At 36.7% G+C, this 25,031-nt stretch overlaps 1 protein-coding gene across 1 annotated transcript; it reads right to left on the bottom strand.

Moving 5' to 3' along the window:
- Positions 1-4,769: 4,769 nt before the first annotated feature.
- Positions 4,770-24,982, bottom strand: RPAP3 (RNA polymerase II associated protein 3). Its single transcript, XM_074161718.1, has 17 exons — positions 24,873-24,982; positions 22,598-22,756; positions 21,860-22,000; positions 21,253-21,375; positions 18,928-19,055; positions 18,202-18,323; positions 17,785-17,855; positions 16,762-16,893; positions 15,223-15,350; positions 13,429-13,550; positions 12,935-13,005; positions 12,675-12,791; positions 10,416-10,627; positions 8,646-8,841; positions 7,865-7,962; positions 6,383-6,483; positions 4,770-5,275 (listed from the first exon to the last, which is right to left on the bottom strand). The coding sequence occupies exons 2-17, from the start codon at positions 22,748-22,750 to the stop codon at positions 5,181-5,183; spliced, it is 2,010 nt and encodes a 669-aa protein (XP_074017819.1). The 5' UTR covers positions 22,751-22,756; positions 24,873-24,982; the 3' UTR covers positions 4,770-5,180.
- Between the last annotated feature and the right edge of the window lie 49 nt (positions 24,983-25,031).

Raw genomic sequence — 25,031 nt, 5'->3', positions numbered from 1 at the left:
AATCCTTCTCTGCTTTTTGGTGATATTTATACAGACTGCTGATTCTTTAGGGAGTAAGATGCCTCTGAGTACATGTCCTTGCAACTTGAAGTACAAGCACTCATTCCTGCAATGCATATAAAAGCAAAAAATCTGTTGGTTTGTTGTTTTTTTTTTATAGGTTTCCTCACTTAGACTCTAATCTGCTGCTCAGCTCTTTGTGGCAGACCTGTCCAAGCATGTAGCCACAAAACACGACTTTAAATTGATAGTTTACACAGAACATTAATCTGTCCTGTCTCATCAGGCATCAGGACAAGGAAGACTTTCACATACTCAGTTGTTGGTTAAATGTAATCAGTATTTGTGCCTAATGGTACGTTTCTTGCTTTATAACCCAGGTAGACTTATTTGGTATGAAGGAACAAGGAATCACATTTATCTTTACCCTGCCAGACTAAGCTTTATTAATGCAACATCTGTCGGAAGAGAGACTGGAAGGTTTGAAGTTTGAAGTCTGGAAAGCAAACACTACTTTCTGCTACTATTAAGAAAGCAGAATATTCCAGTGTATCCAACCACAACTGAACTCAGCAACCACTTGAACAGGAAGCAAGGAGAAGAGAAAAAAAAAAAAAAAAAAAAAAGAATTTCCTCAGTTTCTATGCTATACTTGCTATGCAAAGCCAGACATTAGAGTAGAATATTCCTACAAAACGGAGCCCAAAGAAGCACAGCGTTAGAAGCAGCTTTCAGAAACAAAAAGCCTTGAACTTTTTTTTTTTTTTTAAAATTAAAAGGAGCCTTCAAATGACACTTTTAGAGGCTGAGTTGCTTACAACTAATGACAGGAGAGGGAAGGCAGTGCAGAATACGTTGTTTTGAACCTGACGGAAAACAGGAAGGGCATAGTGAAAAGGAAGACTGAAATTCAGAGAGAGGGAATCGGCACATGGTGACAGATGTAATGAGAAAGATCTGATACAAATGGTTCACGTGAAATAATACAATGAAAAAGGAACAGATGCATAAACCCCCCACAACTTTGCTGCTGCAATCATGCTGAACTGCATACTTATGAGATGTGACAACAGTGAAAAATACAATTTCACCTTTTATTCTAAAAGTTGTATTTTCCTAAGCTTAAACAGCGAAGCAGATAAGGTCAGATCAATCACTAATGCAGCTCCAGGTCCTTTGGCAGACTTGGACCTGTTAATATTAAATGAAGACTATATTCAAACTCATGATGTGTTCCTGAGAGGTCAGAATAATCAATAACAAATGATTTTGCAGGATAATTTTGTCCTCTGAATAATGCAACCCTTAGAAATACACCTTAAGGAAGTTACTAAAGCATCACGCAAAGGCAGCAGGGATACAGCGCAGTTCAGAACACCATTGGCACTGTAAGATCCGAGAAAGAAAACTATGTGTGTGATTACAGCTGCTACAAAAGAAAAGCTACAGAGTGAATCTTACCTGGGGAGAAGTGAAAGTCAACAAATGTGCAGCCCTATGCTTTTATTAAGGCCCTTCTTGCTATTCCTAGAAAAGCACTAATTTACTGAAAGAAAAAACAACAAACTAGTGGCGGAAGATTGGCATAGGTTCCTTAACTCACAGTTGCTATTGGAGGAGGGAAAAGAGGATGTATATTTAATGCCCCAAATTCTTAGTTTCTAATACTGACGGGCAGAACAATCTCAAGCTGCCTAGACATCACAGCACCTAAACGCAACTTTGAAAGCTTCACGTGCTTAATCTTCTCTCTGCTACTTCCTCTTTTCTAACACTGCTCATTAAGGTTTCATGAGAGAAAAATCTAAGGGTGGAAAAAGGTACAGGAGACCTGGAAGTTCCGAAATAAATGATATCAAGGTAACAAGCTAAAATTATGCCAATGAAAAGAAAGAATAGCAAGTGTAAAAAAGGACCAACCTGACTAACAAAGAGCTCTTCAACAATCTCAGAAGACAAAAGTATGTAAGTAATAGAAACAAGGACAGATTGTTTAGTAATTACTAAGTAGGAGCAACAAGAGAACACTGGGAACCAGAACCGAAAGAGGAAAATAAAATAAGCAGCAATTGACAAGAGTAAGAAGAGATTCCTCTGAAAGTGCACCTGCATTAAAAGAAAAAAAAAAAAAAAACAAACCACAACAAAACACCCAGGCAAGTGTTAGTTATGAAAGATGGAAGAAAAACAACTGACAGCTGATGACATTAGAAATGAGCTCTTTGATGGCTATTTTCATTTCGGTATTACCTAGTGATGGCAACTACAAGCAACTGTATGTATTCACATCACTGGCAAAGATCTCTGCCGAGTAAAGAAAAGAATGGGTTAGAACATTAGTTTCCTGAAGTTCAACGTTCACAGGCTTTCTGGGCCCCAAAGACTCCTCTTATAAGATATGTTAAAAATTGATATGCTAATCTTGTATTAATATGTTTTAAAAGTAACCTCAAAACCAGTAGTAGTTATATTTGAGTATTGGCAAGCTGAAATGCCTATTTCTAAAAAGAAAGATACAGAAGATGACAAGCAGCAAAAACTTCTTGACCAGAGTGAAACCCATTAATTTTTAATTCTAAAAAATATTTCGGAACAAGTACCCAAACTATACTCATTTATGTTTTCTATAGTAACTAACACAAGTCAGCCAAGAACAAGTTATGTTAAAATCCTTTCTTCCACAGTAACATAATGAAAGAGCAGTAGATGAAGTATCTTTATCTTACTATCACAGGACATTCTTACAAGCAAGACAAACACAGCTTAGATGAAACTATTAGCTAGCTCTGCATTCATACAGCAGAGTTATCAGAAAGGAAAAAAATAAAATCAGTCTACTGTCAAACCAGAAAGCTGTAAGGATGTTCTGCAGAAGTACGTCCCAGGGTCAGTTCCATCAGCATTCTAACAATCTAGATGATGAAATCAACAGACAGTATGGAGTTTGAATGTCTCCCAGATCTACTGGAGGAACAACATCAAATTAAAAAACGATATTGACAAGTTAAAAAGTTGTATAGGAAAATATAACATTTAATACTGATAAGCAGAGCTCAGGTCTGAATGAGCCACCGAAGCAAACACGATTTTAGATACTTTGAATGCTGTAACACAGATAAGGGCTATCAAGTATTTCACACTGTTATTGCCTATTTACCTCAGACTTTTTTCCCTGTAACACTACAGGGATATAACCATTGCGAGGGTGTTGAGGTGTTGAATTAAAAAAAAAAAAAAAAAAAAAAAAATCCCCCTTCTCTCTCCAGAAATAATTCTTGACTTCAGATCTATGAAGCTTCTCCATGGTTCATTAAATTCTTCAATTCTGAGATTTGGCAATCTTAACAATTTAGAAGGGAAAAATACTGCCATCTCCTGGAGCAAGTAAAGTCAGCAGTTCTCTGAATGCCTGCATTCTGCTCTCCATCATGCATTGTTTTTTTATGCACTGAAAAGTGATCTCAGGGACTTAGCAACTCACCATCAGATGTTGCATTTAGAAACACAAGCAAAAAGCTACAGTAGCATACCACTTTCAAGATAGTTCTTGGTAGACTAAGTTCAGTAGCAACTTGACTCAGGTTCACACCACCAAATTCTACATGCTTGAACAGTTTCCTTTAAATCAGCCTTCCTTATGCACAAATCCTGAACAGAAATCTCTGTAAAAGCAGGAGTGAGAACAGCTTATTCTCATTAAAAGCACAGCAGACTGGGTGAAGTGGAGTTGCAGGTGACTCGATGTTGTTAGACTTGATCTCAAAGGTCCCTTCCAACCATGAAGATTCTGTGACTCATGGCCTACAGTTTTTAAATCTTTCTGCTATCATCTTGCTTTTATTGTCAAGGATCTATACTACAATCACATATTCTCATCCAACTGCCTTCAAGAAGCAGTTTCTGAGAATGTACCAAATGCTCTACTAGTATAACCTAATCAGGCACACACCTCTGCTCTACACATAACAACTCATTAATGATCTGTAAGAAGGTACATATACAAAGGTATATACTTATACATATACTCTCCTCCACCCCTTCCCCCACCCACCCCCGCCATTCTATTAGTTACAGCAGTATCCCTGATGTGCTATCACAATTGCTTTACAATGAGGGGAAGAAATAGCCAGTTATCACCTAACTTGGGACACACCTAGTAATAACAGTTGACATTGTACGTAAGCTGCAAGCAGTGATACATAAAAGCTCTTCCATTTCCCCAATAACACCTGTTACTCTCCTAGTGCACAGTTCCAGGGCTAAATGGAAGCTGCCTCAGGGATCTAGTGCTTCATTCAGGTCAGTTGCTCCCCAGCCCAAGGATGTAGCTCAGTTTCTTTTTTTTTTTTTTTTTTTTTTTAACAGATTATGTCTGAACTAGGACATTACACAGCTGCAAATGTTTTAAAATTAGTTTTCTAATACTGACTACATAGAAGATAACATTCATACCTTTTCCAATTAATCCATCTTGGAAGTTTGAAGGCTTTTTGAATGCTATAGCTGACCAAAAGTGTGTTTCCCTATACCTTCAGTCTAATTCTACAGTATTTGGCTTCCTTCTATTCTGCAATTGCAGCTGTGGTTCACAGGAATATCTCAGCTGTCAATGCAAAAACTCAGCTTTTGGGTAAACTCAAGTAAAAGAATTCTGGAATATTTTGGCCATCATATCTCAGGTTCACTTTGTACATTACATGTTCTAGTGCGGTGTAGCCTTAGAAAAGAATGATTTAGGCACCTTAATAAAAAAAAAATCCTTAAAAAAATGTAGTATCTTCAATTCAACAATCAGTTTATTTTCTAAAATAAAAAAACACATGCACATCTGTAATATACATGAATTGATTCTTACCAAAGACATGTTTATAAATACTTTTTTTCCTTTTCATAAAGATCTCTATCTACAGTCCCCATCCTGAATGCCAATTTGCACAATTGTTTTTTGGACAAATAGATTCCACTGAAGACAATGAAGATCTGAATTGTTTCAGGTGCTGGAAAGCAAATGTACCCGCAGAACAAGAAAATTCTCTCTTCAGGCACTTGCCATTTGGCTAAACCAATTTTAAGAGTTTCATTAGTTATACAAAAGCAACAAAATTCCAGTCTTTATAGGCTTCTTCAGCCGATTTCCACATGAAAGAACTGCAGAAACAGAAATTTACATGCCAGTCATCTCACGAAGGGAAAATGCTGTATTTCTTCTTCAATTCTTCAACAGAAGTATCTTTCAATCCCGTGTGATTCACATGATTGAACAATCCCTGTGCAACTGTAAAAGAAAATCCCAATATAAACTGTTATTTTTGTCATTCACTTTCTTAAGGTAAATTAGTCCATTCCTCAGTGAGAGTCAGGTTTGGAATGTATAGCTGAAATACAAGAAAATTTTTAGAACTACTGAGAGGACAAAAAAAGAGTAGCAAAGGGAAGCTCCCACTTTGTTTTGATGCCCACGAGCTGCCTAACAACATTTCCTTAAACAGGTATATAATCCTGACAGCAGACAGATTTTATTTTGTTTGCTATCCAGGCGCTATTCCGTTAAATGCAGAAGATAAAAGTTAATGCCAGATGGCAGATAAAGCTTACATCAGGTTAAAGGCGTGAATGTGATTCATATGAGGAATTTACTTGCACTTCAGCAAGTCAAACAAGTAATTTTATTTTAAGGAGATTCACATATCAAAATTTTGAAAGTATAACAGTTATTAATGAAACTCAGCTGTAGATAGTAAATTTGACATTATTTGGTCCCAGAGAAATGTTTTGCTTGTGTCTCACTGTTACATTGTCTGTCTGGTGTGCTAAATAAAGAAAATGCTTGAAACAAAACCCACTTTTATAAACCATGAACTCACGCCAATATCAACCTGAATTGCAAACTAATCTAAGTAATGCCCAAGAACAGGACAAACAGGCTGAGTGGTTTAGAGATATTTGCATTCTTTTTGCCAACAGTGAAGGATTGCCAAGAAATAGTCGTAAATTGTGGAAAATGTGTAATTTGGATGACTTGCATGTCAGATATAGGATTTCATACAAATTCATAAATTTGTAACATTACCAGCTACAAACTGAAATGCTAGTGAAGCTTACTTTATCAGACTAAAATGTAGCGGTATTACTGATAAAAACAAAAGCATTTAGCTGTAGTTTTCAAGTCTTCACAATTAATAAGGAATCAAAAGACTAATAAAAATTACATGACATGCATATTAATTTCTAAAACAATCAAAAAGCTAGACAACCTAACTAACCTTAACTGATTATTACACAGAATAAACAACAACAAGAATAGCACTAAATTTTATGTATTTCTTGCTAGATTCTACAGTATCACAAACGAAGTTTAAAAAGATGCTACTGAATTACTTACTTTTTTTCTCCGAGCCTGACATAAACATTACTGCCATATCAAATCTTTTTAATTCAGATAGCCTCTGGAGGATTTCAAGGATGAGCGATGGCTCCTCTTTCCTGAAGAAGATTATTAGAAATATAAAAATAACTACTGTTGATTAGAAAGATTCAGTAGCTGCAAGCAACATTAAAGACTTCAAGAACAAGAAATTAAAGGACCAATGAACTCCCTTCTCTGTGTCTCTCATATTCCCTGCCTTTCCCATCTTTCCTGTTCATTCTTCCACCCACAATGCAAAAAGTCAACATCCAGAAATTTTTATGCAAGTATCCTTCGGATGCAGAGCAAGAGTGAGAAATATAATAACCTAGACTGATGCAAACTGACTGCTGTTCATGTACAGAATAGCTATTTTATGATTTAATGCTCACACCTTGCCATAACTTCTCAATTTTCATACATATTGGGGTGTGTGAGGGGAAGTAGCACCTCTGGTCATAGGAAGCTCAGCAAGAAGCCTCACATTACAGTTGCCCTCATTTTTATCCATACAGAAAATTCCTAGATTGTGTTCACTTTATATTCTTCTAGTCAATAGTAAATAGGCACTGTCTTTGTTACAAATAGTAACAACAAATAGTATTTTTCTTTCATAACTTTTCCTGTCTCCCTCCAGAAGAAACATCCTTCACCTTACTGCAAACAATTTCAACTTCCTAGCCTTTATCTGTCATACCACCAAATGCAGGACCATATCTCTTAAGATGTTATGTTTCACCCACATGATGGATATTTACTTTTAAAGAAACCAAGAGAAAGGCTAACATTCATTCCCATTTACTTTCCTCCATAAAGCAACACCCTAAAAACATTCTGAGTGTGTGCTCTCGGGCAGAGTAATTCAGAGAAGCAGCACACTGCCTCTGACAGACAAAATGAACTTTAGACTCAAATGGTAGCATGGATAGAAATTTCAAAAATAATCATCAGGTCCTGTCTTATCAGACCTTCTAGCTCTAACACTCATTTACTACAGGCTACTGTAAAATGCTAGCAAGCAGTTGAAAAAGTCAGAATGCAAAACAATAAGCATTGCACAAGAATGAAACCCTCTGTATTTCTCAGCTTTGGAAAGTTAATATAGAAAGCAAATATTGTGCAATTATGTGATAACAGAACATGCACAGTAATATGCACAAAAATTATTTCATACAGTCTAATATTCAGTTTCTGATGCTATTTAGCAGAACTGAATTCAACAACATACAGCAAAGGCTATTTATTTCTTTACCTCTTCTCTATCTGATTCTTCAAAATATCTTTAATTTCTTAAGAAAGAACAACTGAATCATTCCAATTACTACACCGTGCTTATGTAATGCAGCATGCTGGAAATAATTTTGTAAGCCCAAGGGCTGGGCTAGAGTGAAAAAAACTAAAAGGCAAAAAAACAGAATAGCAATAAGCAATGTAAAATAAACGAGGAGTTAAACTTACTCAATGTAGAAATCATGTAGAATTTTCAGTATCTGGTTGAACAAGTCTGGATCTAAGGATTTCTGGAACAGTTTTGGATAAAGTGAAGGCTCTATTTGCTTTGGGAAAATTAAACAAGTGTTATTTTTAGGCAAAATACAGTTGAGTCATGAGAATTAGAAATGAGTTTTTAGGATGTCTTGGACATCCTAAAAAGCGCATGAAAAGCATGAAAGCAACAAGAAGTGCATGAAAGCAAAATAAAGAAAAACAAATCACTTGCACTATTTGACACTGAACATTAATTTTGGGTTTTTTTGGTTTTTTTTTTTTATGATGATTGCTAACTTTTTTAAAAGAAGAATTCTACGCATTTTTTGTGAAATACATATAAGCAGAAGTACACATTAAGTGGATTGATGTGTTTCAAGCATTTGTTCAGTTTAAAGAGGTAAGAATGTTGCGATGTCTATTTACATATTACAATTCAATTTATATTAGAATTTCACATGGTTACTAAGGTATTTAAGTCTTTGTGGAATCAAGGCCTATGTTTGAAAGAAGAAACAGATTACGCAGAGGACTGTACTCACAGCCAGGTAAGTGAAAAGTCAGGCACAAGAGGAGAAATATTCAAATGTGGATCAAACTTAGTATTATGTGAAGGCAGTTTAAGAAAGGGACTACTGTGCACTTAAGACTCTAAACATAGCGACCCCTTCCACCTAAGTTTGTGCTGTTTCTTCAATGTCAGCTGAAGAAACTTGTTCCAAGCACTGTCAATCAATCCAATGTTTCATACCTTCAGATACAAGTACATATTTTCTGGGCAGTCTTTCAACTTCCTGAAGTCAGCCTCAAGCTGGAAAGAATTTGCAGGAACGCCAGGGACCTGAGAATCAGATCTAAATGACCTTCTGATTTCTTTTTCTTTCTGTTTGTTCACAGGGGAAGATGGATGCAACATTGATGAACTTCCTTTCACATTAGCAGGAAGCCTGCAGAGAGATTTTGAAACACATAATCAAGAAAACATTTAAGGAAAACCTACACTGAGACCTAACTGGAACCTACACTGAGACCTAACTGGAGATCTCCGAATTCTTTAAAAATCTAAAATACTAAACAAAATTTAAAAAAAAATATTTTATTTTAAGCAGGTATCTAAAAAAAGTCTTCAAATTATGGAAGCTTTATACTTGATTCATCTTGTCTAGAAAAACCACACCTGCAGATACTTACAAAAATATGCTCAGCCTTTCTCTACTTTGTTTCTGGAAACAACTGCATTTTATGGTACAAATCTCTACCATAAACACTGAAAAAAAACTATTACATTTTCTGCAATTTCACAACACAAAACAATAACCATGCTAAACGAACAAACTGTTTTAAACACCAATTACAGAGGAGCTATTTTTTGTCCTGTAATTTAACAGTTAAGTCCACTTATTTTTCAGAAGTTATAAAATGGCTACGAAATATGCTTTTTTCTTCAACACTTCACAGCAAATCCATCTGAGCTGGAAAAGGTAGGTGTGGGAAGGTGCTTCCCATAGAAATTCTTCAAACAGAATTCTATAAAAAGTACTTACTATTAACAGAATGAGATGATGCTGATGCACACAGAAGTTTCCTAAGCAGACAACGAGTTCCAATACTTAGCAGGGATAAAGTCAGGATAGTGGCTTCTATACTTCAGTCTATTGTCAGCCAGCCAGACTTGAGTTTGCTCAGCTAACACAGTGGCACTTGGGAACTTTGAGCAAACCTGAAGTTATTTGGCTGCCTGCTCAGCAGAGGAAAGAGGAGTGACACTCTCATCTGCTCGTTTTCTCTCACACAACTGGTGTGCAAAGAATGTTTGAACTCTGCCCAGATCCTACTCTAAAACATTACAAATAAAAATCTCAGCTAGGGAAGATGAAGTGCACAAGTAAGAGAGTATATGATAAAGGAAAATATTATGAATTTATTTATAATTGAAATCACAGAATCACAGAATATTTTTGGTTGGATGGGACCTTTGAGATCATCGAGTCCAACCAACAAAAAAAAAAAAAAACCACACACACAAACCACACACAAAAAATCCCAGAACACCAAAACCAAACCAAACGCCCACAACTACACCCCACCCCACCCACAAACAGACACAAACCAAAAATCTCGGGCACTAGAGCATGCCCTGAAGTGCCATGTCTACACGTTTCTTAAATACCTCCAGGGATGGCGACTCCACCACCTCCCTGGGGAGGCTGTTCCAGTGCCTGACCACTCTCTCAGTGAAGTAATTCTTCCTAATATCTAATCTAAACCTCCCCTGCCGCAACTTCAGACCAAATGTAAGAACAAGACTAGTTTTCCATCTAAAACTAAACAGACCATACTTGTCTCAGCCACTACATGATCAGAGACATGCAAGAACTTCATTTTCTTTCAGTATTTTCTTTTTAATTCAAATTCTGCACAATACGTTTGATACCTCATCACATGTAGAAATCTGAAGACAAAAAACTACATTTCAACTACATTTACCTTTTTAAAAGAGCATTAGAGTTTTTATACTTACTGTAACAGTGAAGTATCAGTGATTTCTTCTATTTTTAAGTGCTTTGCTTTTGGAATGTCCATTGTAGTCAATTGATCATCCCGATCTAGACTCGCTGTTGTTTCAACACTCGCTGAATTCCTCCAGTTATTGGCTAAAGTAGTAGTGCTGAGAAAATCACTATTTGGTGTGTCATCATCAATTTCTTCAATGGCTATTCTTTGCAAAGGCTTCTAAACAGAACACATATCTCATGTCACATGTGTAGCCTCAACACCAGTGTATAAACAGGCCTCAGATAAACAGATGTGGTACTTTTAAATAATCTCATGATAACCAGTTTCATCTGTAGTGGTGCACATGGAAGATACTTTCAATAAAGATAAACGGCAAAAAAGGAAACTTCATAATATTCTACAAGAAGCCTTATATGATCATTTTATTACTTTACCCTCATAAACCAGTGTATCCTTACTCTAGAGAATCGCAGAATCTGCCTTCTGTTTTCCCAGTAATAATAATTAAGAAGTAGTTCATTTTTTTCCCCCTTCTAAAGTTCAATGGGCAAGGACTACCATGTATTTTGACCAATGACCTGGTCCAGCCTTGTAATTTAGCTAAACAAGTAAATATCCTTGACCGTCAACTTAAAATTTTGGGATGATAAATATCTGTAACTCAGGCCTACCGGCTGACCAAGTTACATAAATCATAAGGCAGTTAACTCCACCACTAGAAGGCATACTAACTAATATGCTTCAAGTTATTTGATCTCTGCATGATTTTTGACCACCACCTAGCACTACCTTCACAGGTCTTACAAGGAAGCATCACTTAGTGGTGAGAAAAAAAAAAAGAAAATAAAAAATAATAATAATAAAAAAATTATCACCTTTTTCTTTGGAATTTAATTTCCTGAATACGAACACAGTATATATTGCTCTAGAAATACAGATGCAAATACACACTATTAAACATACTCAACAATTTCAATGGCAGATTTTTCTGTCCAGCTCTAACAGAATCCCATCATATGTCTTCACAGCAAACTGCTTTAAATCATGCCAAAAAACCTCCATCTTGTTGATGTATTCACAGACAATACACGGTTCGCTTTCACAATATACCAACTCATCATCGGGCTAAGACTGGGAGGCTGCCTGGTGAATATGGAATAAAATTACAGTTCTCTCTGCAATCCTTAGGCAGTACTAAAAGCACAGATGCTTCATCTATACTTGTTCTACCTCAACAGAACAACAAGGAAAAGACAATCAACCTAGTATCTCCACTTAATTTAGCAGCCAAACTGAAAACTTAATATAATTGTCTATAGTGTTTCAGCTACTTCACAGTCAATTCATTTAGGTTTCTAGAAATAACTGTATCTGGTTATAGAGAGCATATAATACTCCCTACCATCTCCCTCCCCAAAGGATCAAAATAATCACACATTTTCTAGTAAAACTATCCGTCTGAATTATATATTTAATGGAGGTAAACAAACATTTTGAAATCATCAACAGCAAACCACTACAGTACAATGTGTGAGCACACTTCGTAGTCACGCAACTCACTGCTGAATGTATAAAGATTAAATGTACTAAAAGGGGAAGCCTAATACATAAAGCAAGCTAACATTACTCTGTGTTACCATATTTTGTCATATCTAATTCATTAATCTGACTATAGCCACTGACAACTCGTACTCCAAAACTATTACTTCAAACCAATACCCTTCTATTCTCCAGTTTATGTGAATGAAAATGCAGGCTCAAGGCTCTTCCAGTCGCCCTAGGTGACACCAGCATACAACATGGGTGGGCAACACGTCTTATTACCACTACAGCTGCTATAGAAACTATGAACAACTGATGAAAAGAAGGGAAGTTTACCCAGAGCCTTCTCAAGTCTGCAAGGAAACACCAAGTCTCAACTGCCTCCCCTTTAGTCTCAACTGCAATGTTAGCTACGGACCCAGGAGAGGGTTGTGGGGTTGCCTCCTCAGTTTGTGCTATAGATATAGGCATACACCATGTCTCCTGAGTGTGGTACTGTAGGCTGAATGCTTACACCACCGCTACTGTTACAAACCTGGAAATGCTGAAGTTGTGTTCTTGAAAAATATCTAAAGAGTAATTCTGTAAACTTTGAGCTTTCCACAGGCAAGATGAATGTATCAGGAGTTAGTCTACATAAATAAGCAAGAAGTGGATTTTAACTTTAAGCTCTACTTTTCCCATCATTACAGAAAACAACTCTCAAAACAAAACAACTTACTGTTGATCTCAGGTGCAATGGATTATCAATCACTTTCACTATATTTTTTATTTCGGTTTCTTTTATCAATACTGCAGGATATTCTTGATGAGTCCGCTGTTCTTTCTCAGATAATTCCTGAAAAAATGGCAAGTTAGCCAAAAGATCGAAAGTTTAAGGAAAAATTATAAGATATGTCAAAAGTTACATAAAAAAAAGAATGAAAACATTCCATTACTACAGGCTTACAAAAAACCCAAAAATAGCACAAGTATACATACATTCCTTATTTTACTGAGTTCATTTATTGCTTGTTTATTTCCAGGTTCCAGCTTCAGAACAGCTTCAAAATCTGAGTGAAAAAACATACGAAAACTGTAGACAGTTCAAGTTACAAAGCAACTAGCACATTTTTAAACTTTTTATTTTCCTTTCACAGCTTTAAAATAACGTAAGGCAGGTAAGTCATCCCGATGCCTGTATCATGATCTAGTTTAAACACATTTTTCAAACTATTTCTTAGTACTTACCATGAGCAACAATAGTTCTAATTTCATACAAAACTGTCGTCAGATCATGTGCATACCAACACAAAAGGTTTTATACATATTCAATGAAACACAACAAAACCCCACCATTCTTAACTTTTGCTCCAATAACCTCAATCAATCAGCAATTCATCTAATTGCTATTAGAAGATATAAAAAAAAAATAAATCAGGATGTCCTTATACTCCTCTCTTAACTATTACACTTAGGCTAATTTAAAGTCATACCTTGCATAGCTTCTTTTAGTTTTCCAAGAGCAACTCTGGCAGCTCCTCTCCTGGCAAAGGCTTTAGAATAAGAGGCATCTAAAAGCAGAGCTTGTGTACAATCATTTTCTGCCTCTTCATATCTCAGCAAAAGAGTAGAACAAAATTAATAGTCAGTTTCAAGAGGTAGTTTCAACTGAAAAGACAGAGCTACCCAAAACAATTAAAATATGAAGACAGATCTTAATTACCTGTATACATATAAATACATGCCACTGCGCTAAACTGTTAAATAAATGTAAGCATAAAAAATATGATTTCTCAGCACTTTGACATTTCAGCCAAGTCTTTAGCTGTCTCATGACACAACGATGACTCTTTTTATCATCACAGAGAAATTCACTTCCTCTGTGAAAAGAAACATTTAAAGCCTGTCAGAGCAGAGTCCACTCTAAACATTTAATAGCCTTAAAATTTAAGTCAGCATCAGTTTTGTATGTCTGAAAACCAGAAATACCATAGCAAAAAACCAAAAAACAAACAAAAAACACAAGAAAGGAGAAGCAAGCATATATGAGAATTCATCTACATCTGAATTTCTGTGACTTGTCCTTAACTATTTCAGAATAAGATGTCAGTATATCCTTGCATTAAAGTAATTTGCTTCAGTGTAAGATCAAATTTCCTCATCCCAGTTATATTTAGTTATAATAGAAAATGATTCCACTATGTGCATATTTAGGTATTTTCATTCATTCCTTTTCTCCTCCTTCAATCTATCACTGAATTTATGGGAACAGTTTTGGGGTTGATTTTTTTTTTTTTTTTGCAGTTCTTATCAGTTCTAGAGGTTTATAGAATACTAATGAGCTTCTGTTGTATTTTATATTTGGGTCCTCTTTGAAATGTAAAGACCCATGATACACTGATTTATCACACAGAATTGATTTTCTTGCACGGTCATTCAATTATCGTATCACTTCCTCTGATTCTCTAAAAACATTATTTGCATTATGATGTCCTCTATGGCTTCAGTACTACATTAAAACTATTGTGTCAGAAATACTATCTGAGCAACCTATTTTGTAATCTCATAATTTGAGATCAATGTATTGTCTCTACACCTACCCAGCCACATCATGTTAGAACCGACCAACATAATGCTCAGTTCTCTGCTTCTCACGCTACCAGTTTAAAAGGTTTAAACTACTACATTATCAGAGAATCAAAAAAGAATTGCACTTCAAAAATGGTCATATGTGATTTTTCTCATTTGCGAGAAAGCATGCATTTCCTACTGTCACTGGATTATATGAATAAAGTTTAATTAAAAATAAACTAACTACACACACATCTCAATTAACAGAGTTAAAGAAAAATATTTTTTAAAAATTACAGTTTCCAGAAAAAGTTCCTATTCATCCTCTTTGAAGTCAGGAGTTATACATCTTTTTACAATGCAACTTTTAGTAGCTGACTGGGTTTTACAATCAAAAAAGACATAACGCTTTGGGCAGGTCCTATAAGAAAGGTGACTATCTAGAATTTTACACACATAAAAGAATGAAAATCAAACTTTAGAAACTGTAATTTCATATTGATGCTATTTTATTCTCTCTGAACTTCTTTCCTATGAAAAGCATTGTAAAATCACACCTACTGAGTTGTTCTCTCTCCCTTACTGTCTTATTCTATACTGAATTCTAGAAAGAGTTTGAAGGACTGACAGTAACTTGAGTGAAAATCTACTGGATCATTCTTCCGTCTAGTTCACAACAAAGAAAGAAACAGTATAGCACACGCAGTACTACTTACTTTTCAATCTTCAGATAGGCCATAGCTCTGTTAGCTGGCAGAAGCGCATTGGTGCCATCTGCTGCTATACCACGGGTATAACATTCTATTGCAGCCTCGTACTTTCCTTCTTTGAAATAACCATTACCCTGTAATATTTAGGTTACGGAAAAAAAAATAGCGTTGAGAAAGATCTAGTGCAATGAGCTTTTCTTATTCTTTTTAGTAGACAGGGTCACAATATGAAGAAGATGGATCACAAAGAACACCCACATCAGGGTAGATATTTATGGCATATTTATTCATATCTGAGCTTGGAAGCAGACCACAAAAAGTATCTTTATTTTTTTCTAGTAATTCAAGGATAAAAAAAAAAAATGTTTTTCCACATGCACAGTTTAAGTGCAGACTTATAAGTCTGTAATTTGTGATTTACCTTTACTCTTGATGTCCAGGATAAGCCACCCTGTACCTCCTAAATTTAAACACAAGCTAAACAAAGCTGAACCTTTTTACAATTCCCCTTTCAAGACAATTTTCTGCACTGCACAAAGCCATCTTTATCCTGCTACATCCATGAAACTCTTATCCTCAAATATTACTTGGGCCCAAATATTGCTGTTCTTTTCTAATTAATGCTACATACAACAAAATTGCATTACTTTGTTTGTTTCCAAGAGACTAAGATTATCTTTTGCTTCTCAGGACTAACATAAAGCCATGTGTTATCTTCTCTGCTACTACTCTACTCACTGGCAAAAAAGTAAAGGCCACAGTTCAGACTTGACAGGATCCATGTTGCCAGGAACAGGCCCACAGTGAGTCAACTCTGCTACCAATGAAACATTGCACTAGACCGAAATGTCTTTTCTCTGGTCTTTTCAAATTTTTGTTCCTTTTACCTACTTAATGTATGCTTTCATTCTTTTCCTAATTACCTCTTACAACCAGCACAGGAAACCTGAATATTGATAAAAAGTCAGATGTCAAAAAGCTAGGTAAAAGAACAGAAAGAAAACTACATTTTAGTTGATGTTATTTCTTAATTGGAACAATGGTGAGAAGGAGAAATCAATAAGCCAACTGTGAGTCAAGATCACATATCCACAATGGTTTTATTGTCATTGCTGCCTGCACTTCCTGCAGTCTTTTTTATAACTACTTTTCACCATGTAATCAGAGGTTTGAAAGCACAAGAAACAGTCCATAACTCTACTTGGAAAGAAGGGGTTAAGATGCACATCATATTGGAGAAATGGGATCTTTGTGAAATACAATTCAACTTCTACTTAGCTTGGCACATATTTGAAACTTATCAAATACAGTTTGTGCTGCAAGAGCTACCTTGTATAATTACTCCTCCAGAAGAGTTCAAAAAGAACTCTGTCCCTCTCCCCTCCTGTGGAGCCCAAAATGGGAAACAAGGTAATATCACGGATATTGTATTTACGAATTTCAAGACAGTATCAAGTTTAATTTACACATTTGCATAGCTAATTTGCACAACACAACCATTTCCTTTGCTAGATCTCTTCTGTTTCACCAGAACCTGTGATTTACCAGATCTTTTTCTGTAATAGCCTTCTGCTTGAGCTGCTGGTCTTCAATGCGCTTCTTCTCCTCGTCTGTTAATTCTGGTCTGACTGCATCTTCAAGCTCTTTCTGTTCTGAACTCTCTTTTGATGACAGAGCCTGCAAAGAAGTAATTTTTTTTCCTCAGTATTTCCCCTCTGCTCTGCCAAGCATTTTAACAGAAGTGCCTGTGTTATAAGTTGAATGCAAATTGAAGACTTTATTCTAAACTGTTCTTAAAAATTTATTTCTGAGGGACTGTGAGTCAGAATATTATTTGGTAAATAAAAAGTATGTAATTCCTGAAGCACAATGTAAAGTGACGCATTAAACCTGTCTATATATATTCCAATTCACAAATCAATTATTTCTTCACTTTCTGGAGACCCTGGGTCTTCATTCTGAAAATAAATTTTTCAAGCACTTTCAAAACTACAGTTGAAGAAGTATATTCACACAGTAATGACAGGTAAGATTATACTTACTAAGATCATCATAATCAACATTCTCTCCCTGTCAAGAAAGGGATCAGATTTACGGTGGAGTATTATGTTCTGCTAGGCTTAAACTCACTTTCTGGTTTGGCAGACCACAGTAATCAGTGGGACTACAAGCAGGGTAGCTTGGTTTATGGCCAAGAAAACACACAGGTTCTTTCATACATAGTGCTATCTCGTATTAAAATACTAAGCATGACTGAAAAAAACATTAACACAGGAGGTAGAAAAAACATCTGATGGAAGATTTAAAAAAGAACAAGAACAAAAACAAACCACAGATGTTGGTGCACACATCCAGTTTTAAGATGCTAATCCACCATTACACAGATGTTTGCATAAATGCTAGTTAATCCAGAAGAAACTCAATTACAGATTTTGACCTCAGTGAACTTCAAATGCCAGAAAAAAAAACACAGGAGATTTTGTTGAATTCAGCTCCTGTTAAAAGTTGATATAGATATAAACTGAACAGAGTTTATTAATTTATGTTAGAGCCTATTAATCTTATTACCTGATTGATTTTCTTCAATTCATTTTTAGCTTCAAAGTTGTTTGCATCCAGCTCTAAAACTTTTTCATAATCTATCAGAAGAGCAGAAAACAATGTTTCAGTTAGGAACTACAGGCAAGTAACCAGAGTATAAGAGATAACCTTTTTTTGTAGTTACCTAAAAAGCTCGAGATACTACAAAGAACGTATTAATCCAAGACATTTAAAGCTGAATTCTTCTAGAAATTCTAATACCTACAGTAATCATTTAGACTTGCTGCTTGAATTTTACCTTGCCAGTAGAATATGCAATATGGCATTTCCTTTCTTTCTTTACAACAAATGAAAATTAAATTCCTACACCAAACAAGCAAATCACACAAGCTTTAACCAAGCAATGTGTATGTATTTTAAGCAAAGAATTTTGAAAAGGCCCACCTTCTTTAGCACCTTGAAGATTTTTCAAAGCAAAGCGAGCAGCCCCTCTTCTGGCATAAGCCTTTGTGTAATTTTTATCTAAAGCAAGTGCTAAATTGCAGTCAGATTCTGCAACAGCAAACCTAGCAAAAATATGAATGAGTTAGTTGGGACATATCTAGGTAACAAAACTCCAAACATCAGCAAGGTACCTTACTCTGAAGCTTTACGGGTTCTCTCTAGTGGAAATTTTACATGCTTCAGAAGGGGCACAGAACAAGTATTTAAACATCTCTTAATTCTCAACACATTAAAACGGGAAAGGACAACAGAGGTCAACAGTCTCTACTCCAACAGAGTGAATAACCAACTCTTCTATACCCTTTCTTCCCCCTAAACAAATTAAAGCCTTGGAAATAGAGCTCACTAAATCTGAAAGGCAAATTAAACACTGAACTTTCTCTCTCTTTTTTTTTTTTTTTTTTTTTGGAAGTCTTACACTGTAACACAGAAGACAGCAAACTTCCAGCATGAAAGCAGAGGAAGAAACGAGAGAGAGACTACCAGATTCTTTATTCCAGCAATTGCTATTTTACTTTGAAACTGCAAAGGAGGTTGCAACGGCAGTCTTACACAGGCTCTATTACAGCATGGTAAATAATATAATCAAGACTTAAAACCAGTCAAAAAGTCTGAGGGTAGCATTCGAAAGAAGAAATATTAAGGATTTAACAATAGAAGTCTTACTTTTTCATTCTATAAAAAGCCGATGCTCGGTTTGTGGGCAATACTGGATTGTATGGATCCGAATGCATCCCTCTAGTGTAGCAATTTATAGCTTCATCAAAATTCCCTTGTTTAAAGTAGTTATTACCCTGTGAATATAAGAAAGTCTTATTAACAAATTACTGTATACTGACAGACACATTGCTGATTTTTGGTTAAAAAATTCAAAGCTTGTACTTTAGAATGCTCAAACATTTTTGTTTAACATCTGTCACAACATACTTCTCTACTGTAAAACATTTCTTTTAACTAAAAAATTCTAAGTATCCCATATTAAATATTTCTCAGTATTTATGCAATAACAGTTTTATTATATACTCATTTTCAATATCTGTAGGTCATTCCCAGAAACCTATAACACATATATAGCTGCTTAAATTTCCACAGAGAATCACTGATTTTTTTTCACTTTTTGGTAACTAGATTGGGCATCTTTGCTTTTCAAGGTAAATATTCTCATTTCTGCCTCCTCTAGGACACAACTTTTATCTCATGTGCCCTCAACTGCTTCATTGCAGCCAAAATGATAATGGTCAAAGACATCTCAATTTCTCAGTGTAAACTGCAGATTATACACCAGTGAATTTCTAAAGCAGCAGAGAAAGAAGGCAGATATCACCCATGCAGACAATTAAAAAAACCCTAAGGGACTCTACTGAAGAAAAGTCTGGACTGATAGATGGAGTTAGGTGACTGTTTGTAAACAAGGAAGTTTCTCAGAACTACAGAAGTTTCACTACAACTAACTTAGCCTCTCTCACAAGGCAATGAAGCATGAGATAGGTCTTGCTGTATTCTACATGCAAAGTAAGGTAAAACTAAACTGGTACCAATTTGCCATTACCAAGGCAGGAAAGACATACAACCTCGCCCATCCTTCCCAGATGTAAATGGCCTTGCAAAGGAACTAATATTAAATTCTTGGTGATTTAGTTTGGACCATTCAGATCTTGTGTTCAGGTAAACAAGAGTTTGATTCATATGGCAATTCTATACAGCAATCCAACTTTTCAAAGCAAAAAATCACCAATACATTAATCACCATAAGTACAGAGAGTACACAGAAGCAGAGTCTGACAGGCCTTGCTGCAATTGGTAACAAGAAAAAACAGAAATGCAGTGAGAATTATGTATGTTGGAATAAAAGGCAAGAAAACAGACAAAAAATTCCAAACAGGCAATTTTTCCACCAGAAGTGTAGCCTCACTGAAGAATCTTTTAAAAGAAACTACAAATGCTCCTACATCTAACTTGCTACTATGCAAATCATAGAATCACTCAGGTTGGAAAGACGTCCAAGATCACCAAGTCCAACCTAGCACTACCAAGTCCACCACTAAACCACGTCCCTAAGCACCACATCTACATGTCTTTTAAATACCTCCAGACGAGTTATTTAATTTAATGGAGGCAATTAAATACCTCCAGTTGGTGACTCAACCACTTTCCTGGGCAGCCTGTTCCAGTGCTTGACAACCCTTTTCGTGAAGAATTTTTTCCTAATATCCAGCCTAAACCTCTCCTGGTGCAACTTGAGGCTGTTTCCTCGTGTCCTATAATTTGTTATTTGGGAGAAGATGCTGATGCCCACCTTGCTACAACCTCCTTTCAGATAGTTGTAGAGAGTGATAAGGTCTCCCCTCAGCCTCCATTTCTCCAGACTAAACAACCCCAGCTCCTTCAGCCGCGCCTCTTAAGACTTGTGCTCTAAACTCTTCACCAGCTTTGCCGTCCTTCTCTGGACACACTCCAGCACCTCAATGTCTTGCGCTCTTACAGTGAGGGGCACAAAACTGAACACAGTATTCAAGCTGCGGCCTCAGCAGTGCCGAGTACAGGGGGACAATAATTTCCCTAGTCCTGCTGGCCACACTATTTCTGATACAAGCCAGGATGCTATTGGCCTTCTTGGCCACCTGGGCACACTGCTGGCTCATATTCAGCAGGCTGTCGATCAATGCCCTCAGGTCCTTTTCTGCCAGGCAGCTCTCCAGCCACTCTTCCCCAAGCCTGTAGCGCTGCATGGGGTTGTTGTGACCCAAGTGCAGGACCCAGCACTTGGCGTTGTAGAACCTCATATTGATGGCCTCGGCCCATCCAGCCAGCCAGCCCAGATCCCTCTATAGAGCCTTCACCCCCCTCAAGCAATCAACGTTGCCACCCAACTTAGAGCTGTCTGCAAACTTACTGAGGGTGCACTCAATCCCCTCATCCAGATCACTGATGAGGACATTAGGGAGAACTGGCCCCAACACCGAGCATAATAAACAGTTACAATGCTATTACCTTTTCCTTCTCTGCAAGAGCTTTTTCTGCATCTATACGGATTCCATCTTCCTCAGAGTCTGATTCTGGAGACACAGAATCATGAGTACTATCTTCTTTATCAAGTTCTTCAAGTATTTTATCCTGAAATCAGATAAAAAATAAATTATCTTCATTATAATTTGACAATACAAAATAAATCACGCAAGGCTTTAGGAGAATTAGTAGCGTGTTTTGAAAAATTTCTACTTAAGTCCTCTTTATTGAGGTTTATTCCACACTTCAAAAGTAAGAGATCTATCCTCTAATACTGCCAGTTGTGTTTAGTCTTACATTCTACTAGAATTATGAGCTTTTAATAGATCCATCGTTAAATGATTTTTTCCCCCTGAAGAAAAATTCAATCTCCTGGATCAAAGCACAGTCAATAGAAAACTGGTATTTCTCAATATTCCAAATTTTAAACACATAACCTTTTTGGAAGGAAATGACTTTCTATGGTCATACAGTATCCAGCGCAGTAAGACACTGATTTGTGGACTGAACTCTCAGCACTTTAAGAAAATCTTATTTAAGACCGAGTCAACTAAGGAAAAGACTAAGTTCACAAGGAAATATTGTTACTCACCACATCAAGTTTTCCCCATGCTTCATAATCGTAAGACTTGATCTTGTTTTTCTTGTTTTCCTCTGTTGTTATCTTTGAAGGGACTTTACTTTTGCTTTTTTTCTTTTTCTTAAAAGCCTTGTTTCGAATTGGTGGCAAATTCTAAATTGAGATAAATAATTTATTATAAAACAGATGTGTGAAATTCACTTATATTGAAGAATCTATAGTACCTGTATCTAGATATAATACCTTTATCTACTGGCTAGTTTTAGTTTAGAAATCCATCCAGCAAGCTGTTCTCAGGAACTCTACAAAACCACTAAGAACAGCAAATAAATATCTTTCAATACATAATAATAGCAAATATTATATGTATGATAAAAAATTAAGTTTTAGAAGACAATTCTCTGCAGTGTATCACTAAAAAATAACATCAATACATTAAAAGCCAGCAATAAATAAGTAATACTGATGCTGCAAACTAAATATTCTAGATCTACCTGGAATGGATTAAAAATTTACTGGACCCATCACTTCCAGGGGCGACTGTCCCACAGCTCTGTTGGTGGAACAGTTTACAGAGGAATTTTTGGTCTGCTTCGGATGAGGAACAAGTCAGCTGGATTAACTCATACCTTCTATTCAGGTATTTTAAGTCAACACATGTAATTTTACTGAAGCAAAAAGTAATTATTATAAAAACTATCACATTACGAATAGCTGAGTTAATATTGACACTGGATGTGTGATTTTTACCTCTTCTGGGACACCACTCTGTTTCCTTAGTTCAGAATCCACTTCTTTAATATCTTTTTCCCAGCTCTCCAATTCTCTCATAAAATCCTGCAGCTCTTCAGCATTTTGCTTCATTTGCAGCTGTAGTTCTAGTGCTTTATTTGGTGCACTCATTGTAATCTGCCAAATTTCAAGGAAAACACTTTTGAAAGAGAACGTGAAAGTATGTACTGAAGGAAGTTAGCTACTTCAAAATCGAAGAAGCCTGACTTACACGCAAGACAGCCTTCCCAATAGCATAGTAGAAACATTAAATAGAAAGAGACTAAGAAGAAACACAATTTAAAGTATTTGAAAAAATGATGGGAAGCCATGTATTTAGACAAAACAAGTATATCAGAACAAACAGTAAGTCATGCTTTCCTACCTAAGTGCAAGGTAAAGGGCTCAACAAGTCAATGAAAATCATGAAAGTGGTAACCAGGTGATCTTAGTTTAAAGCCACCTATGCAGTGTTTCCCAGATGACAGAATGAAGAAAAATTCAACATGTTAACATTTAAGTTTTAACTTAAAAAAAAACCAGTTATGACATACATGCTGCCTTTTATATAAACAGAAACAAGACACAAGAAACAAGCAAACCTCCAACACTTTCAGCTCCTACAAGTATGCTTAAATATGCACACATTTTTAGCACAGGAATGAGTAAATACATGAGGTGTTTTATTATGAAGTCTAGTGAATTACAGGTCCGGAGTATTCTTTGAACATGCTCTCTGTACACATCTGTAGCCCTCCAAGTCCCTATAATATTGTTTAATAATTATTAATACTTAATAGTCTTTGTAAGTTTTGTTGTCTTAATTTTAGTGTCCCGGGTGAAAGACATTTTATTATCACAGAAATATCAAGTCACGAGTAAAAAGTAACCTTAAAAAAAATCGTGGTTACAATTCAGAAAAAAAATCCACATTTGTACAGTCCATCACACATAAACCTGAAATGATGAAGCAAACACATTTTGAAAATAATCATGATTAAGTAATTCATGAACTAAATACAATGAAAGAGCTTCAAGATCAGTTATAATCCTCACATAAGGATAAATAAGCCATTTACACAGATAGTACGGACAAAATTGAAGGGAAAAAAAAAGGACTACATTACTTTTTTATTTATTTTTAACAGCCAGCAAGACAATAACCTAATAACATAGAACTATAAAAATGTATGGACCAAAGAAGGTTAATGATTTCTGCAATACAATGTGCTGTCCATAATGATAGACAAAAGTCTCATAAAAGACGGAAAAACACACCGCATAATTACTAGTGAACTAACACTACCAAAACAGAAGTGTTTTTTCATTCTCAGGTGTAAGCAGCTGAGTAGATGCCTTAATGCACCAGCTATGCTTCTCTCTACCTACCTCCTATAATTAGGTGGTAATGCGTTTACCTTTAGCAATATATTTTTCCTAAAATTTGTTAAATATTTAGTCTATTTGAAACTAATTCTAAAGAGACTTTAGTTGAAACAAAAAAATGAGTATTTTTTTGCATTTCTAATTCAAGTGCTTTTTATTTTTCCGCCTACAACTGTTGTCCCATGCTGAACTGTCTCTGCAGTATTCAGCCAGTTAATTCCATGAAACCTGGACATGGGCACACTAAATATTCCGTACAGTTCAGTGCACCCTGGCCAACGGCAGCTAGAAGAAGATGCTTCAAAAGATGCAAGAAACTACGTCGTGATCTGCTGGACTTTCCTTTTTGCTACCATTGGCTAAAATAATATTCTTATGCGTGTGAAAATCGATTATTAAATCTAGCTGCTTGTTTTCTGGCGTTCTACAGAGTCTTGCACAAGTGTATAATGTCAGCCTGCTCCTGTACCCACTGGCCTAACACTGCTTGTCACATACAGCTTGGCAACGACCTCAACTCACGCGTTGGCAACAGACTCCTTTCCAGCACGGCTCTTACACCCTTTAAGGCAAGCTCTAATTGCATCTCAAGGCTCGGGCCTTCCTTTGCTTTACCCAGCACCCGAGTACTGCCTTGTCCCAGCGACTCCGCGGGGGAGCAGCCGCATTGCCCCAGAGGCCTAGCCAACAGCCAGCGGAGCGGGCGAGCACCCAGCGGCAGCGGGCCCCGCACCGCAGGAGACCCAAGCTCACGCCGAAGCGGCCCCCGGGACAAAGCCGGCCCTTCAGGGTGAGCTCCCTCAGCCTGCCTGCGGGCCGCGGGGAAGCGGCACCGTGCCGAGCCCCGCACACCCCTCCCCAGTCTCACCTGCGCCGGTTCCCCCCTCCTCCTGCTGCCGGCACCGGCCGCCCCCCCAGCACGGCCGAGCCTCTTCCCAGAAGACAGCGCGACCCCGCAGCCCCACAGCGGGACGACCCCCGAGGCCTCGAGGCGGCAGAGGCACTGGCGGGGACGGACAGCGCATGC

The sequence above is a fragment of the Numenius arquata genome, chromosome 2 (genome assembly GCF_964106895.1).
Source record: "Numenius arquata chromosome 2, bNumArq3.hap1.1, whole genome shotgun sequence".
In the NCBI taxonomy this organism is placed as follows: Eukaryota; Metazoa; Chordata; class Aves; order Charadriiformes; family Scolopacidae; genus Numenius; species Numenius arquata.
Note: the sequence above shows the minus strand (reverse complement) of the source record. Positions and strands in the feature narration are given on the sequence as shown.

Bases quoted from the DNA above. Each gene is read 5' to 3' on its own strand.
- RPAP3 (XM_074161718.1), bottom strand. From the start codon at position 22,750: ATGAGTGCACCAAATAAAGCACTAGAACTACAGCTGCAAATGAAGCAA. The intron at 12,792-12,934 runs GTATGTATACTT...CCATTTTTTCAG, and splicing joins AACTCAGTAAAATAAGGAAT to GAATTATCTGAGAAAGAACA. The intron at 6,484-7,864 runs GTAAGTTTAACT...AATCTTCTTCAG, and splicing joins CTACATGATTTCTACATTGA to GAAAGAGGAGCCATCGCTCA.